Source organism: Sciurus carolinensis, chromosome 18 (genome assembly GCF_902686445.1).
Source record: "Sciurus carolinensis chromosome 18, mSciCar1.2, whole genome shotgun sequence".
NCBI lineage: Eukaryota > Metazoa > Chordata > Mammalia > Rodentia > Sciuridae > Sciurus > Sciurus carolinensis.
The window spans coordinates 4977689-4995878 of NC_062230.1; the positions used below are offsets into that span (position 1 = coordinate 4977689).

Below are 18190 nucleotides of genomic sequence, written 5' to 3' on the forward strand. Positions count from 1 at the left end.
AGAACAAATAACCTGAAACCCAGAGGCCATGTGGCTTTGCTAGGAGGGGACGTGGGCACCAGGAAAGACTGCGGTAGGAAGCCACCTGCGGTCAGGACGATTTGCATTTGGTCTCCTCGGCTTCGGTGCTGGGCGCGCTGCCCACGTAATCTGGTTAACTGGAAGTTCACAGTCTGCTGCCGGGGGTGACCCAGGGCCTTGCACATGCTACCACAGAACTGTGCCCCCCCTGGTGTTTCCAAGAACATCTGGGTTGTCACCTGACCTGCAAAATTCCTGAAAATGTCCCAGTTGGTTCTCAGGAGCCTGTTGGGCCAGTTCCCCTAGACCGGGAGGCCCACCGAAGGCCCCCTGAAGTTCCCTACGACTGGGAATGGGAGATGGGAGGAGACAGAGCCTCAGGCCCTGACCTGCCCCAGTGCAGGGAGGGTGAGGGCTGGGACCCGCTACTCACAGCCCGGAATCGAACCCACTCCTGGGGGCTCTGGCAAATGCCCACCTGCTGCTGCATTCCTTCCATGCGGCATTCACAAACTCTCCTCTGAGAGCTCCAGGTGATACAGGAAGTGTAGCTCTCTCTAGCCCAGACCACGTGCGGGGCCACCAGACCTGCCCATCCAGCAGCTACCGGTCCTGGGTGTCGAACACGACATCCTGATCAAAGAGACCGCCCCCAAGAGCCCCGTCTCAGGAGGCCCACGGCCCACCCTTCACTGCGGCCGTGAACCCCCACTGCTCTGTCCCTTCCCCAACCCGGTCACTCACGAGGACCCCACAGTTCAGCAGAACAGCTCCGAAGGCCACACTCCCTCCGGGTCTCAGAGACCCATCTGGAAGGGTCTCCAGCCTTTTGTCCCGCCCCCACTGCCATCAGAACAGAAACCCAACACATCACCACTGCCCACTCGTTTTAACCCGGACCTGGGGTTGCTTTTCTCTGTTCCCTCCTCCCTTCCTTTTCTTGCAGTGCCGGGGATCAAACCCAGGGCCTCAGGCATGCTAGGCAAGTGCTCTACAGTTAAGCCACGCCCCGGCACGGCTTGGGATTGCTTCCTCTGCTCACCTCTGACTTGATGTCATCAAGAGCCCACATAATAAAAGTAACAAAATGGATGAAGTATCATTGAGATGAAATATAGTATTTTTAGGAAAAAAAAAAAGGGAACGTAATCTTTGACCCACTTCCTGAGGGAGTAATTCAGAAAGTAAAAGCACTCTTCTGCCATTCACAGAACCAAAGCACCAGAGTCCAGGTGCCCCCGATGGAGGGGCAGGGCCCCACGCTGCAGCCGCCACTCAGTCCAGCAAGCAGCGTTTAAAGACAGCCTCTCCAGGGGGAGAGCTGGCCTGGGCTGCCTGGGGAGCGCCCAGGCCCCATGCAGGCAGAGGGAGCCCAGGAGCAGGGGACAGGGGACATGGGGATGGATTAAGAAGACCCACGAGACCCACAAGGGGCCCTGCAGGGACCCATGATGACAGCATGTCATGATCCAGGAGGACGAAGAACTCCGGCCCCTGCCAGATAGCCACAGAGGGCCATGAGGGTCCTAGGCCAGGACCTGCCCCTGGAGGAGGCGGTCACCTCCCTCACTGCTCCACAGGACACGGTTCCACAGGCTGTTACCAGCTGCGGTGAGAAGGGAACAGCCTCTAAGCTGGAACAAGCTTAGGAAAGAGCACCTTCAACCAGCCAGGTGCTCATGCGCGCGGAGTGCTCTCCCGCAGGCGGGCACGGGAGCGCGGTGGCCACACTGGACCCTCTGGAAGTGGGAGGGAGTCGTCATAGAGGCAATGTCCCTGTCATCCCAGAGGCTCGGGAGGCTGAGGCAGGAGGATCGTGAGTTCAAAGCCAACCTCAACCACGTAGTGAGGCCCTGAGCGACTCAGCAAGACCCTGTCTCAACAAAATTCAAAAGGGCTGGGGCTGTGGTTCCGTGGCTAAGCACCCTGGGTTCAATCCCCAGTACCAAAAAAGAGAGAGAGAGAGGTAAGACCAAGGGCACAGGCACAAAGCAGGGTGTCCCAGCAAAGCAGGTCCCTGCTCCTGGCATCACCTAAGGAAGGCCTGGCCCCAGCACCCCTCGTCCAGACGCCCACTGGCATCTCTCCCTCCCACCCCCCAGGGCTCAGTCTGCCCGGGTTGGCACAGTGTGCCCGCCAGGCTGCTGGATGAGTCTGCGCCCCGCCTTGAACACCAGCCCTGGGAGGAGGACCAGGATGGACATGCCGCCAGTCACCACCCCACGGCCCCTCCATGGTGGCCCTGGAGCACACACATAAACGCCCACAAGCCCAAACGGCTTCCTGCTCTAGGCCCCTTCCCCTCCCCAGAGTCATGAAGACAAAGGAAGCAGCCCACGGGGGAGCCCCCGGTGGGTCCTCCCGTCCCCGGAAGGCTGAGTCTGTCCCTCCCAGGCCGCCCTGGCCCAGGCGGGGCCCCTCTGAAGCTCAGCCACCCCTGGTGGCATCTCTCCAAGGCTGCCACTATGTCACCACCCCTGAAGAAGGGGCCCTCCGTCCACCCACAGAGGGTGGCCAACCCAGGGCGGCTTGGCATCCGTCCTGAGCCCACAGAACTCAAAGCCCCCTCTGTCCCCCTGCTCCCACCCGGGGACCACCAGGAACCAGGGGAGGGTGACGTGGTGGCTTACCCTGGAAAGAACAGAGCCAGCTCCCCATGGAGAAGCCGTGCGGCCGCTGGGCCACTGGGTAGGCAGGTGCTGGCCACCGCTGCCCAATCTGATCAATAGTGGACGACGTCAGGAGCCTCGGGAGAGCCCTGCCCCCGCTGCACGGCCCCAGAAAAGCTCAGTTTGGCTTCCCCGTCCTGAGCCATTAAAAAGTTTAGGATGTGGTTAGGGGAGGGGAGCAGAGCGGCCGGCCGTGGAGGGACGAGGTGACCTTGGCAGCCCAGGCGGTGGTGCAGGAGGCAGCAGGGCTGCGGGTCCTGGTCCTGCCCCGGCTGGCGCGCCTGAAACCACCATCCCACCAGGGCAGGCTGGAGAGGGGGCCTGGCGGCAGCAGTGACAACACACCCTGCAGTGCACACCTGCACGCCCTCCGGCCAGCACGGGGTCCACAGCACCCGCGGCGCAGGGGCCGCAAGCTCAGGGCGCAGGACAGAGAGGCTCTGGGGGCAGCCCCGTGTGACCCAGCAGAGCGCCCGCCCCAGGGCCACGTCTGCGTCACGCTGGCCTTCGACCTCCTGGGCCTCCAGCATGAGGCAGGCCACACTGGGGACAGCAGTGACCACCCTGAAGACCACGTACTCCTCCCTTCCCCTCGGGACACATAAGCAGAGCGTCTGGAGCTGGGCTGGACTCGTCTCCCAGGCAGGCCTGGCGGGAGGCGGCCACCGTCAGCCTTAGCCCAGGGCTGGGCTGTGTCTGGGCTCAGCCGGCCCCCCCCTCGCCGGTCGCACTGGGCAACTGCCGACTGGTCCTCGTTTTAGATTCGATTTTGGGGGGAACAGCGGTTCCTTCTGGTGCCCAGGCTGGTCTGCAATTCTTGAGCAACCCTCCTGCCTCAGCCTCCGGAGCAGCTGGGGCCACAGGCCTGTTGCCTCATCTTTAAAATGAAGAGAGGAGCCGGCAGGGTGGCGCACGCCTGTGGTCCCAGCCGCCCAGGAGGCTGAGGCGGGAGGTTCGCAGGTTCCAGGCCAAACAGGGCAACTTAGAAACACCCCGTCTAAAAATCAAAAGGTCCGGGGGGCTGGCGCAGTGAGAAGAGTGCCCTGAGTGGGATCCCCACTGTCACAGCAAGCGGACAAAGTGCCGGGTGGGGAAGCAGCCAGCTGGCAGAGGGCCGCCTCGCAAGCACAGGCCGGGGTTCGAGCCTTCCCTGCACCGCAAAAAAATAAAGAAGGCGCACCGGGCTGTCCACGGAGGAATCGTGGAAGACACTCGCAGAGCCCGCAGCCACAGGCGGGTGTCTCTGGGGCCGGGCCACAGCGTAAGGGACGGGAGAGCCCTTCGAGGACCGGCCTGCCCATCGGAGCCCCGAGGGCAGAGGGAGCACAGTGGTGGCTCATGGCCTGCCCGTTCAGTCCCCAGCCAGGGGCGCCTGCTCAGGTCCCTGCAGCCCTTCTGTTGAGGCCAGAAGGGACACCTGGACTGCAGCCTGGCTGCCCCTGCCTGAGGTTCACAGGGAGGACCATGCCCCGCAGCAGCCGCCAGCTGCCAGCCTCCAGCCTCCAGCCTCCAGCTGCAGGCCTGAGCCCCTCCTCCCCCCTCAGGCCCATGACAAACTGCAAATGCCTGGGCACCAGTGTCCTCGCCAGGGCAAGCCTTCCCTGGCCGTGGTGGGCAGCCTCCAGGGACACCTGTGCTGCCCTCGCTGCTCCGCGCGGCGGCCCCAGACCACCCTCGGCCCCCTCCCTCCCCCTGGGCCGGCTCCTGGCATGAGACCCCCTGGAGCACCCCGAGACGCCCTGTTGCTCCCCGCGCCCGGGCTCTGGGCACCCGCACGGGTCTCCCAATCACAGGGTGGACAGGGCACCCGCGCGGGCCTCATCCCTGCCAGACCCTCTGCCCGGAGGCTGAGCTCACGCTTTGGGAGGCAGCCGTGGCACTGATTCCCAGAGCGGGTGCCAACCGACAGGCAGCCCCAGCCTCCGCCACACACACCCTGAGGTGCCCTGGACCCCTCACATGCACGGGGTGCCAGCCCGAGGTGGGGGCGGGGGCACCCCAGAATTACAGAGAGCAGATGGCCAGTCCACGGGCGGGTGAGGAAGGCTGAGGGGCCACTGGGAGTGAGGGACGGTCCTGGCCTGGCCCTCCCGCCTGCCCCTCCCTGCAGGCCCCTGTCGCTGGGGACCCTGGAGCAGGGACAAAGGCAGGTCTGTGGTAGCAGGGCCCTCCCACCCCAGGGTCTGCTCCCAGCTGGCTGCCTGAGCCTCGGCAACCCAGCGGGAGAGGCCAGGGCAGGACCCACCTGCAGGCAGCAGGACCCAGGCAGCAGACCACCCAGCTCCTGCCCCAGGGGCTTCCAGACCAGGCGGCCCTGAGACGAGGAAGCAACCAGGGCCACAGGGCGGTCCACGGCCCATAGGGACTAAAATGACGTCACCACCACACTGCACGGGGCAGAGGGTCCCCGGGATGCCGCACAGGGGGAAGCAGGCCTGCCGGAACCAGCACTTGTGTGGCAGGGGGAAGCCCAGGACTCAGCACAGGGAGGCTGGAGGCTGGCCGGGAGGGAGGCCAGTCGCACTCAGACCCGCGCTGATATCACAGTGGACGAAGGGAAAAGCGATGGCTCTCCCGTTGCTTTGCCTTTTCAGCCCTGAGGGTGGGACCCAGGTCCTCGGGCACGCGGAACACCCGCTCTACCCTGAGCTACGCCCCACTCAGGGCGTCGGGCACCTACGGGCACCTCACACTCACACCAGACCCCAGAGCAGACAGGGTCATCCCCCTCGAGACTCAGAGAGGTCAGATAGCTCACCCAGGGCCACAGAGCAGGGAGAGAGCTGGGAAGGGCATGAGGGCTGCATCAGAGTCAGGACCTGGGCCACACTCGATGGGGCAGGGACCGAGAGGCTCCTTCCCTGAGGGCCACACTGCCGCCAGGGCCGGGCCTGCTGCTGCCCTTCCCCAGCCCCCGCCCGCCCCAGGCCAAGCTCTCCACTTGGAGCCTTGGGCATCCTCACAGCCGCGGGCCCTCCCGCTCCCACCCCTCGTCACGTTTATGACCGGTCACTGTCCTCTGGCTTCTTCCAGGACGTCCTCCCTGAACTCAGGGCAGCGAGCTCCTTGGCCTCCCACAGCCTGGCAGCCAGCCAGACATCCTCACCTGGACGGCCACTCCCACCCTCAACCCCACAACCACTTTCCACGGTGGGTGGCCAGGGGCTGTGAGTAAGCCCTGGGTACTTCTTGGTGACCATCCCCCTGCAGCCCTTCCACATTGAAAACACACCCAGGGGCTGGGGATATGGCTCAGGTGGTAGAGTGCTTGCCTTGTAAGCACAAGGCCCTGGGTTCAATCCCCAGCACCAAAAAAAAAAAAGAAAACACACCCAAACGCGTCCTCCTGACCTGCCACCCCCAGCTCCCCGCCTCAACCCCCTCGTCTCCACTCAGGCCTCTCTCTTTAACAAACCATGTTCATTCCAGCCACAGGGCCTTTGCACCACCATCCTCAGCCTGGAACACCCTTTCTCCTGTTTCCTTGCTCACCTGGCTTTTGCTCAGGACTTGGGAACGCCTCCCATGAGCAAGGGAGCTCAGATGGGGAGCCTGGGCCTTCCAACAGGGCTGCATGGCTTGGCCTCCCTGTGAAGACCCACCCCTGGCTGCACCTTGAAGCTCCCTCTCCCTGTCCAATGCCTATTTGGCTCAAACTGTCCTTGACCCTCTACCCAGGCAGTAGATAGTCTAGTCTGGTCTCTGGTTGCTACTAGTCTCTCCCCAAAACCTCTGTGCCAATCAGAGACGGGTTGTGTCCTATTTGGCTGACTGAGGGGTAGGTGAAGCAAGCGTTGTGCCCAAAGATGTCCAAAACAGTGTTATTACCAAGCGGACAATAAGAAACGATCACAACTTCCAACTGTAGAAAACAGGTAAGAAAATGTTCCAAATGCTTCCCGCACGCTCCTAGTGGTGTAAAACCCTCCTGCTCTTGGGAGGAAGAGCAAAATCCCTGGCAGGTGGCCCCCACCTGATCCAGCCCACCCCCCTCGGCTCCAGCCCCACTCACCCCTCCCTCCCTGCCTGCCACGGAGTCTTTGCACAAACCCGTCTCCTGACTGGACACCCTCCCTCTCCATCCCGGGAACTGTCATCCTCCTGCCTCAGTTCACATGTCCCTGTCCTCGGAGAAGTCCAGGTGACCTCCTGGACTGGTCAAGCCTGGTTATAGGATCCCAGTAGACTCAGCAAACCCCACCAGACCCGGAGCCCCAGGAGGGCTGGGCCCACTGTCAGAGTCCAGTGGCCCGGAGTGCGCAGGCACTCAGCAGGCCCTGGATTTGACTGTGGAGGGATCAGAACATATTACAGCCAGTGAAGTTTCTAACAAGAACAATGAACTCGATGTTCTTAATCAAAAGGCAAAACGTCAGTTTTCAAGTTGTTTACACAGCACGATTGCAAACAGGCAAGAAACAAAGGCAGAAAGACGTTACCAAGATAAAATAGCAGCCCTGCAGATCGGGGGTTCTGCATCTGCAGATTCAACCAGCTGCAGATGTGCCAGGCTCTTCCCCTCATCCCCTGAACAATACAAGGTGACAACTGTTTACACAGCGATACATTTTATCAGTGGTCAGGTCACCTGGAGAAAATTCAGAGTCTACAGGAAGACCCGCATCCCTCCAGGCAAACAGCCCACCACTCCATGTAAGGGGCTGGAACAGCGCAGACCTTGTGTCTTTAGAAGGACGGGACCGAGGGCCCCCCAGGGACCAAGGTGCTGCAGCCCTGAGAGGCAGGAGGATGAGTTTACCTCTGCGTCAAACTCTCCCAGTGCTCTGCGAGCCTAGCTTATGTTTACCATGGGAGAAAGCAAATAAATACAGCAGCTCCCCTCCGGCCACCAGCCAGTGGCCAGGTATAAGAAGGTAGAAGGGCAGGGGTCTTCTGAAGGATACTGGTGGGAGCCAGGGCCGGTCCGGTGGGATAAGGGGGATAGAGGCCAGAGTGTATCCTGGGCGTGCCCTTGGGCCAAGTGACCTGCAGGTGCCACCCTCTGTGGGCCTCCGTTTCCCCACATCAGAGTGGATCCATGGGTCCATGGGGGGTGCCTACCTTCCTCCCAAGAGGGGGAGCATGGAAAGGGCTGTTCAAAGCCTGCTCAGTAGTTAATTAAAGAGATCACAGCCAGACATGAAGAAGAACTTCCAATGAACCACCGGCCTCCAGGCTGGCCAGAGAGCAGCCTGTGTTCCGGGGCCCTTCCAGAAGAACCCCGCCTCGTGCATCCCCCGCCCACCGTGGCCCACGCACCTTCCTTGGAGCTGGTGGTCACTGCTGCCGCAGAGGCCGAGGCTGACCCAGTGGACGTCCTGCCCACGGGGCTGGAGTGCTTGCCCCCCCGGCCGGGGGGCTTCAGGCCACTGGGCTTCTGCATGGTGGAGCCCCTCAGGGGTGGACGGGTGGGCGCAGGTCACGTTCTCTCCAGCATCCTCACTCGCCTGCAGGGCAGGAACCAGGAGAGGGTATCACAACCGTGGTGCAGCGGTGCACCCAGGGCCGGGGCTCCACCCCAGCCCGGCCCAGTCAAGCCCATCACCAGGAGCCAGAGCTCCCCAGTGCTGACCCAGCACCCTCGAGGGATGCTGGCACCCCTACCCTGTGAGGCAGGGACACCCGTATCTAATAGGGAAACTGAGGCACAGAGAAGCAGCAGTGCACGTGGACCCAGGTCACACAGCATGGTGGTGGGGGCGCGGTGTGCAGGGTGCCCAGGTTGGAAATCAGAAGCCACGCTGGTCAGGGTCTGCAGCAAGTGGGCACTGAGCCCAGGGGCCCCAGGCTGAGCGGCCTCCACCAGGCTGAGCATGGCTCTGGCCAGGGCAGGCCACCCAGGGGCACGCTGCCAAGGCCCCAGGGCCCTGTGGGGCCAGCCAGCAGCTCACCCCCTGCTGCCCTGGCCTGGGCCCTCGGCAGCTCGTTGCTCCGCCTCTTGCTCTTGGGCTCATGGTCCAGCACCCACTGCCACTCCACGGGGGCTGGGGACACATAGGAGCCTGTGGGCCACCTGCCTCCAGCCGCACAGGTCGGGCGTGCCCGTGGGTACCTCTCCACCATCACGGCCCCACCACGCCTTCGTGACAAAGCAGAGGAGGGGACACGGGCTCGGCAGGTGGGGACGCCGGCATTCTACCAGGGGCGCCCGGGACCTGAGGTCGACTGCCTGGGAACGGAAATCGAGGAGGCAGCAGGATGGCCTTCCGGTTGTGCAATCAGGGAAGGCCGGGGTTCTGCTCGCTTCGCCGTCCTGGGCTGGCACCCGGGGCTCTGCACCCCAGCCAAGGAAGGCGGTCAGCCCATGGTCACGCACAGGGCTGGAGCAGGGCAGAGGGAAGGGGCCCGCCGCCCCCGCTCCCTCCACTGGCCGGCCCCCCAAGAAGCGCTTTCACAGCAGGCGTGGGCGGAGGTCCCGCCGCCAGAGCTGCGGGAAGGACCCGGCGCTGCCTGGGAGCCCTGTGCAGTGGGGAGAGAGGACTCAGACCCTCCCGTGCAGGCGAGAGCACCATGTCCCGGGACCCTGGGGACAGACCATGGGCACCTGCTGAGGCAGTGGGAAGGTCACACCTCTTCCTGGCCAGCAGCATCCCTGTCCCGTCCCTGGTTGTCCCTGGTCGTGGAACGCCATCCCCTCTGAAGAAAGGCCATTCCTGACAGCTTACACGGGTGACCCCGCTCCCCCTCCTGGAGTGGACACGTGGCCCGGACCTGGCCGTCCCAAGTCCCTCTGCTTGACTGAAGGAAGATCACGTGTCCAGGGAACATCAGGTCTGGACGTGCTGGACCCTTTAGAAAGCGGTGGGCTCCCTGCTCTGAGGCCGCCGAGGGGCGGGATGGCAGCCCGTGGCCACAGGGGCACCTCAGGAAGAGCCTGCCCGGGAGCCAGCCTGGGAGCACGGAAAGCAGAGCCGAGTCCCGGGGCCTGGAGGGCTGGATCCAGCGGAGCCTGCAGCTGGCCACGTGGCCCTGCACTTACACCAGCTCCCAAACCCTGCACGTGTGCGCTGCTTCACTTGTCTTGCCTAAGACTCTCGGAGGACTGCTGCTGGCAATCAAGGCAGATCTGAGCGCTAGAAGCCAACCCACCACCGTGCACGGCAGGAACATGCAAAGGGACCTCAGACCAGGCTCAGGCCAGCAAGATGAGCCAGCGGGACAGAGGGTGTCCTGGTGAAGCCAGGGGGAGGGGGAAGGGACACCAAATCCAACATCCCGAGTCCCCAGTGCCCTGGCAATTCTGGAGGCCAGGAGCCGCTTGGTCGGGCCAAGGGAGGCCGAGTCCTTTCCTCACTGACCAGCAGCAAGGGCCTGTGAGGGTGGACATCACTGGGTCTTCCCTACCAGGCGTCCTTGGTCCTGGCCAGGGCACCTGGCACAGACCGAGTGAGTGAGTGAATGAACAAGCTGGCCAGGCGGTGGGCGGCTGGGACGCCTCTCACCTTCCCAGGACCAGGACCCTCACGGTGATCAGCCCAGCTGGTCACCTGAACCCACTGCTCTTCGAGCCCTCTGAGGCAGGGACCAGGTGTGACAACTGTGTCCCTGGCCTTGGACGCTGCCCAGCCCCTTGCTGCTGGCACCCTGGGAGTCCTTGTGGCCCTGACCGTTCCCACCCCCAGGCCCTGCCGGGCTCTTCTCCACCTGCATCACCTCACCTGCTGGGCACCCAGCCACATGCCATGGCCTCCAGGGAGTCTCCCAGGACCTCTGGCCCTAGAGACCTGGGATGGCCCACTGGGCCACCGAGGGAGGCTGCTCTATCTGCACGGTGCCTTTTGGGAGCCTGTGGGCAACCCGGGCGAGGTGGTGGTCTCTCCTCTGAGAACCAGCCCCGCAGGATGCCCAGCCTCGAGATGGTGACCCGAAACCCCACGTGAGGACACGCCTGCAGTGACACACTGGATACAAATGCCCAGGAACAGCTCCCGCAGGTGCCCTCCTGGACCCCAGCAATGCCCAGGAACCTGCTGCAGGCCAGGGGTTCACTGGATCGGCCTCACTGCCCCAGGTCCCCCAGAGGCAGTGGCCTTCTTACAATGGACGACCCGAAGCTCGGAAAAGTGCAAGACTCACCCGAAGTCACTGCCAGACATCCCTGCGCTGGAATCTGACCCAGCGGCCCTCCCCGCTCAGCCTGCAGCCTGGCCCTGGAATAACATTTGTGAGACCCCTGTCCTCTGGGGACAGTGTCGGCTGGCCACAGCTCACAAAGGAGAGCAGGAGCTGGCGGGGAGGACCAAGGCGGCATTCAGCCACCCCTGCTGGGTGCGGGCGGGGGAGCAGCCTCCCAGGAGCATGGGGAGGGGGAGGGGGATGGTGACAGGAGGGGGGGCGACCCCGTGACTCAGCCATGCTCAAGGGACAGAGGAAGAGGCGGGTGCCTGGGAAACGCTGGGACACGGTGATAAACTGGCCTCCGGCCACACTTCAGCTGGACTGGCAGTGGAGGCAGGAGGAGGAGGGCCCCAGACCTAGCCAGAGGGCCACCCAGCCAGGAGCTCAGCTCCATCCCCTGTACGCAGGGGACAGGAAGGCTGCGTCACAGGGACGCAGATGACAGAGGAGGGAACACACCCCAGGAGCATCCCGGGTGCGGGCACACGGCACAGCTGGGGAGGGCAGGACCCCAGCACAGTCACCCCGAGGGCCTCTGCACACGTGTGTCCTCCAGGGACCCAGGCTCAGCAGCCCTGAGCCCACGCGCCCCTGTGTGCCACCTCGGTGGCCATTTACCACAGACAAGCTGGCTGCACTGCCAGTCTCCACTTCAGGTGCCCACAGTGGCGGTGCAGCCTCGCTGGGGATGAGGCCCGAGGACTCCAGCGGGGGGAGGTGCCGAGTGGGGTTGGCAGGGCAGCACGGCCCCCAGGGCGCGGGAGCCCCCAGGAAGAGGGTGTCCTGGACCACAGCTCACCCGCGAGCTTGCCGACCGTGAGACGGGCGACTTGGCATGGACACCGCGCTGGCTGAGGCCGGGCTGTGCCCAGTCTGCACCAGGGCCACCTCCCACCCCTCCTCCATCCCAGCTGTCAGGGTGCCCACACCCTCAGCACCCAGAGGTGGACTCAGTGCTGCCCCTGACCGCCTGCTGCAAGCTCGAAGGCACAGGCCTTGCTGGCACACAGAGGGACGAGAGCTTCGTAATAGGGAGCCCAGGCCAGGGGCACAGGAAGGACAGGGGCCTGGGCCAGCGGGGGAAGCGGGAAGCAGCACACACCACACTCTGCCAGGCAAGCAGGCAGTCAAGCATCGGGGTGGCTGAGGTTGGGAGTGGGCACCCAGCGAAAGAGGGGCCAGGGGGTCTTGTGGCCACAGCCAGAGCAGCAGGCAGGGGGAGCCAGGAGCTATGGAAGGACATCAAGCAGGAGCTGGGCACCAGCCAGTCTGCGCATTCGCAAACTCGCTCTTGGAGCTAGGGGTGCCCCCCTGGAATCCTAACGGCTCAGGAGGCTGAGGCAGGAGGATCCCAAGTTCCCAGGCAGCCTCAGCAACTGAGCAAGACTCTGTCTCAAAATAAAAAATGAAAAGGGCTGGGCATGCGGTTCAGAGGTAGCACCCCGGCTCCATCCCCAGTACCAGGGAGGGAGAGACGCTCTTGGAGCTGACTGGGGACAAAGAACTGGGGTGGGGTGAGGGGCCGGGCCGGAGGCGGCAGGGCTGCTGTGCAGGCAGAGGCAACAGTGAGGCCTGGGCTGGACAGAGGCAGGGCCACAGCGGACAGCAGGGGAGAGGTGCTGCGTGGAACTGAGGGGCAGTCAGCGCTGGGGCTCCGGGGGGCGCCCAGGGTTGCAGCCGATGGAGACACTGGAGGGATGGGGTCAAGACAGGGGCTGGAGGAGGAGCCGTGTTTGGACAGGCCAGCGGGAGGCGGCTGAGACCCTGGGGGGAGCGAGAGGCAGGCTCATTTTGACGGCACTGGACCAAGGCTCCCGGGCTTGAGAGCCGGACTGGAGAGCACCCGCGTCCTCCCAGCACAGGGCAAGCGGAGGGCAGGGCTGGCAGGCCCCTCCCTGGGATCTTGCCAGTTTTCAGTGGAAGCCAAACTCTGAGATTCACATCGTCTGCCCCTCAGGCCTGGGAGAGCCAGGGAGATGGCGCCCGTCTGCCGGAGCCCCGCGTCCCAGGCCCACCCTCTGCTCTCGAGCAGTCGCCGCTGCCTGGCAGGAAGCTGGAGCCAGGCCGGGCAGCGCAGGGCCAGCGCGGCTCCCAGCCAGCAGCACAGGCACAGAGGAGCCCAGGAAGAACGGGATCCCGGATCGTCCTGAGAGCACCAAGGGCTGGTGGCCCCGGAGACCATGAAGACAGCTGGGACCCAGCACGGGGAAGGGGCTGCTCACACCTCCAAGCAGAGATGCGGCTGGAAGCCAGGCTGCAGAGGGGACGTGGCTTCAAGGAGAGAGTAGGGGGATGCGGCTGGCCAGACGGTGGCCGGGCAGGGCAGGCCACGTGGGAGTGAGGACAAGCACGGGAGACAGGCCAGCGTCCCCAGGACTCACAAACTCTCGGGCACCTGAGGCTGACCGAGTGGGGGCGGAGTCTGGAAGCCTGGGCTCTGGCCCCACCCACTCTTCACCCTCCCGTCTCTGTGTTAGGGACCAAGTTTCCCATTTGTAAAGAAGCCAACTGCCTGGCCCTGCCAACAGCCCAGGGAGACTGCAGAGCCCTGGGAATGGCCAGTCTGCCACTCTCGCCTGAGCTGGGGACACACACACACACACACGCACACACACACACAGAGTTGGCATTCTCAAAATCAGGGCACAGACATGGCCCAGAGCCCAGCCCCAGCTGTGGGTGGCCACCCACAGCTGAACAGCTGAAGTCCCCTCCCCCGGCCATGGGCCCACAACACTGGGCAGGCAGCAGCCGGGCCCTGCTGGCGGGAGGAGGTGGCCTGTGCCCTGTGTCTACCACTGACCCCCCTCAGGTGTTTGAGTGCCCTGTGTTGGGCCAAGCTGGCCGCCTGTGCAGGCCCTGCTGTGTGGGAGAGCCAGGAGTCCGGCCACCTTGGCATGAGGAGGAGGGCCTGGAACAACCACGGTCCAAGCCACCCTTGGATCCCCCTTTAAGTCCCATTTCACAGAATGAGAAACTGAGGCACTCGAGGTCACAGAGCAGGTGACCGGGACAGCCCAACTCAGTTGCCCCAACAGAGAGAAGCTGTGCTGGGCAGGAGGGTCCCTGAGGCCAGCAGTCAGAGGTGCAGGGAGTGGAGCAGCAAAGCCCAGAGTCCTTCCTGCCAGGCGGGGTAGTGGCCCGGTCACCCTTCACTGTGGCTTCTCAGGCAGCCCCACCCCACAGACCCAGGCCAGGCGGCTGTGGGAAGGTGGCCGGACTCCTGGCTCTCCCACACAGCAGGGCCTGCACAGGCGGCCAGCTTGGCCCAGCACAAGGCACTCAAACACCTGAGGGGGGTCAGTGGTGGACACAGGGCACAGGCCACCTCCTCCCGCCAGATGCCCACCATGCCCACCATCTGGTGCCCAGGCCTCTGCACAGGCCAGCCTCCCACCCGCACGCCCATCTTCCCAGTCCCACAGCAATCTCGGGGTCCTCGGAGCACAGCGTGTGGGGGCCCCACCCTGGGGCCTCTTGTTCCTTGCGGGCTCAGTACCGAGGACAGCGCCTGGCACAGCTGACAGTGAGACTGACGGAAGGAACTACAGCGTCCTCAGCCGCCGGGTCCTCCCCACACTGACTGGGACACCCAGGGCAGTTGCTCACATCCCTGGCTCTGGGGAGGGGACAGGGGCACCTCAATGTTCCAACCAGCTTGCATCCTGCCCGGGACCCCCAGCCCTGGTGCTCACCAGGGGTAAGTCCAACCAGCGAGGAGGCAGGCAGTGAGTGAGGCCCTGTAGGAGGGCCCAGCAGAGGCTGCGCCCCCAGGGGTGCTCCTGCTGCAGTGGGCACAGCTGCCTGAGGGGCTCTCCCGGGCTCACTCCCAGGGTGAGGCCACGCGGGGGCATCCCCAGGCCCAGCGCGAGCCTCCTGATGACACGGAAGCTGAGGGGGTGGAGGAGCAAGCCAGGAACCCAGACACCTGGGCCCGAGGTCGCCCACTGCTCACCAGAAAGGAGCCAGCATGCCGCCGCCCCACCGGGTGACGGACATGGCTCTCAGGGCTGTCAGCTCCCTAAGGCTGCCGCGGACGGTGGAGGACGAAGACAGAGCACTGTTCACAGTTGGGAGCCCGGAAGTCAGAGGGTGGGGGGTGGCTGGGCTGGGTCCTCCATCTTTTCTTCTTCTGCAGCACAGGCTGGTGCACGCTTGGTGAGAGCTCTGCCCGAGAGCCCCACCCCAGCCCGTGTGTGTGTGTGTGTGTGTGTGTGTGTGCGCACACAGGTTAGGTAGATGTAGGTATGTAAATACATGGGTTCACAAATAAGTAAAGGTATATGCTTACACACACACACACACACACACACACACACTTTTTGTTTATGAAGTGGGTCTTGCTATGTTGCCCAGGCTGGCCTTGAACTCCTGGGTTCAAGCAATCCTCCTGCCTAAGCCTCCCCACCAGCGGCTGAGACTACAGGCGGGTGACACTGTGCCCAGCTGGTTGGGACGGCTCCTTGGCATACAGATGGCCGCCCTTCCCTGGGTCCTTGTATGGTTGTCCCTCTGCACACGTCCATGCCCAAACCTCCTCTTCCTACAAAAGCACTGGTCGTAGTGGACTAGGGCCCACCCTAGGAACTCACTGAATGTCACCACCTCTGTTATGACCCCATCTCTGCACAGGTCACATTCTGAGATTCCAGGGGTTAGGAGTCCAGCACAGACATTTTGGGGGGGGACACAAATTGAGTCATAAGAGGCACCAAAAAGCCACTTAGATATGACAGTGGTCTGAGGTCCTCCAAAGGCCACAGGCATCAACAGGCACAAGCACATGTGCAGGAGTGTGCGCCTGGTGCCGCCGTTAGCAGAGGCCATCTAGACCAGAGGGACAGGGACGGCAATAGCCAGTCCAGAACGCAGCTGGGGACAGGCGTTGCACTCTCTGACCTTCCCTGTTTCCACCCACACACGGGGGGACAAGGCACCCGCTGGCCTCTTTCCTGGAAGGTCTGAACGAGCCTGGGTCTGGAATGCTCCAACGGACAGAGTGCCAGGCGTGGACGACGCCCCATCGCCGAGGAACTACCGGTATTGTCAAGATCAACATCACGTCAGGCACCGTGGTGCACGTCTGGCATCCTGGATTCGGGAGGCCGAGGCAGGAGGATCACAAGTTCAAGGTCAGCCTCGGCACATTAGCGAAGGTCTGAGCAACTTAGTGAGATCCTGTCTCAAAAAATTTTAAAAAAAGGGCTGGGGACATGGCTCAGTGCTCAAAGGCCTCTGGGTTCAAGCCCTGGTACCAAAAAATAAAAACACAAAACAAAAACAACTTGCTGGGTAGGACGCTGCTCACTGGTGGGCCCGGCCTTGCACAGGGGAGGCCCCAGGACTGCAGAAAGAACAGAAATCGCCACCTGGCCAAATCACGCTGCTCGGTTACGTGCAGCAGGGAGCAGGGTGGCGGTTACAAACGTGTAGCAGTGACTCCCGCCATCATGTACAATCATGATTCAGAAGAACAAAAACACGGGCCAGAGCCCGCTGGGCGCCCTTGGCCCTATCCCGGCTGTCCACCTCGGGGGAGGAAGGGTCAGCCGACGTCCACCCTCAGGACAGCACCTGTCCCTGCTCTGTGTTGGGCCCAGAACCCGCGTGGGTCTGAGTGGTGTTGGTGTCCCAGCCCAGCAGCCTGTTCTGTGTGTGTGGCTCCAGCCCACGCAGGCCACTGACGGGCACCAGTCCTTGGGTCTCCCGAATGGCAGCTCATTTGGCCTCCGCCGCCCCACGGAGGTGCGTTCCCAGCTCTGCTTTACCAGTGGGGAAACCGAGGTGGCGAGCAGGAAAGGCCTCTCCCCTCTCCCAGCCTTGGCACACGCCCTCTGCAAGTGTGGTGTGGGCTGCCTCGGGCAGGTGGGCGCACCTGGCATCTCAGCCCTCCCTGCAGGTGTGGCCACCTCCGGGAGAGACGGGGCTTCCCTGCTTGGATTCCCTGGGTTCTCAGCCAGCCCTGGAGCCCACCAGACCCTTCATGGAGGGACATATGCCAACTCCTGCCCCCTGCAGTTGCCACCAAGGACTCCCCAGGAGGAGGATGAACCAGATCAGAAGGCGCTGCCATCCGCCACCCCTCGGCCTGCACTCAGGATCACTGGGACTGTACCCCAGGCTCCCGGGCCCGCCCACCCCTCCTGGTTGCTGTCTGTCACGCCGGCATTAATGTTAAGTATAGCTTACGGACAACAGGAAGCCACTCCAAACTCCTAGCTCCCCTGGGTTCTGGCTGCTGGAAAGCTGAGCCACATTACTCCAAAGGACAAGCACAAGTTTCCTCTGGCTCCATTTGATTCTGGCGACCCTGTGTCTCCTCTGCCCTGATTTTCTCATTTACTTTTAATCTCGTTCCACCACATTTAGCTTAGTGAATCACCTCAAGTCCTTTCTGGAAGAACATACGAGACCTTTCAGAGATGTGTCCCCTCCTCCCTGTCTCCTCCCTGGGAGGAAAGGAGCTGAACGTGAGCCAAGGAGTGAAACATTCACGCAGGAAACAGCCTGAGCAGACAAGGAGGGACGCGGGGAGGCAGAAGTCCAGACACAGAAAGCCACTCCTCGGCACGGCGTGGCTGCACCTGTCTCCCGGCCCAGACTGGGGAGCCCACCGCCCACCCTGCTCCCTGCTGCAGGAGCTCCCGCTGGCCTGTCCCCACCGTCCTCCCAGGGCAGGAGGAGCTCCTTGGGCTCAGTGCTGCACAGTGGAGGTGGCTGGGGCCACCGGCCAGCAGGGAGCAGGGAAACCAGTGGGACACCCTCGGGGCTGGAAACTCAGGCCCTCCCAGGAAGTTGGAACTTCCGCCCTTCCATCCCCAAAGCATGGAGGGCACAGAAGGGAGGGAAGGGTCACCTCCCAGGCCTCAGCTGGAGTTGGCAGGGACTCCATGGAACAAGAGATGCTGAGCCACAGAAGCCACGCGGGCAGGCCCTACACTTAGGCTTGTGAACGGGAACCCCAGCCCCTCCGTGAGGAAGGGAAACGCTCGTTAACCTGAAGCATCTTCTCTGGAGACAGGACTTCGGGTTGCTGTTCGGGCTGTGATGACCCTGGTTACGCAGCTCAGAGAGGAAGCAAGGGGGGATGGCGCTGGGGTGGCAGGGACTCCAGGCAGCCCAGGCTACCCCCTTAGTCCCCCTCCCCACTCCAGTCAGATCAGAGCACCCAGGTACCCCCCAGGTCACACTGCAGGAGGCGGATGCCACACTCTATCCTGGGGCCAACGGTGAAGGGCCATGGGTATGCCTCTACCATCAAACTGGGCGCTCCCAGGGACAGGGGGGCCCGATCTTGGGTCCCACCCAGCACACCCTGCGTACCCTAAATGCAGTTGACTTATTATACCAAGTGCACCCAGCTCTGTCTCCTACGCCAGCCC

General features: G+C 63.3%; 1 protein-coding gene across 4 annotated transcripts in view; it reads right to left on the minus strand.

Annotated features, from left to right (window-relative positions):
* Clip2 (CAP-Gly domain containing linker protein 2) overlaps positions 1-18190 on the minus strand; it is a 59904-nt gene that overhangs the window by 38433 nt on the left and 3281 nt on the right. For all 4 annotated transcript variants that reach the window (XR_007106098.1, XM_047533505.1, XM_047533504.1 and 1 more), the window contains exon 2: positions 7950-8137. Coding sequence is in view for 3 of the 4 variants with exons in the window: in XM_047533505.1 (XP_047389461.1) it covers positions 7950-8073 (124 nt within the window). In the remaining variant the exon portion in view is untranslated. The remainder of the gene's footprint in view (positions 1-7949; positions 8138-18190) is intronic.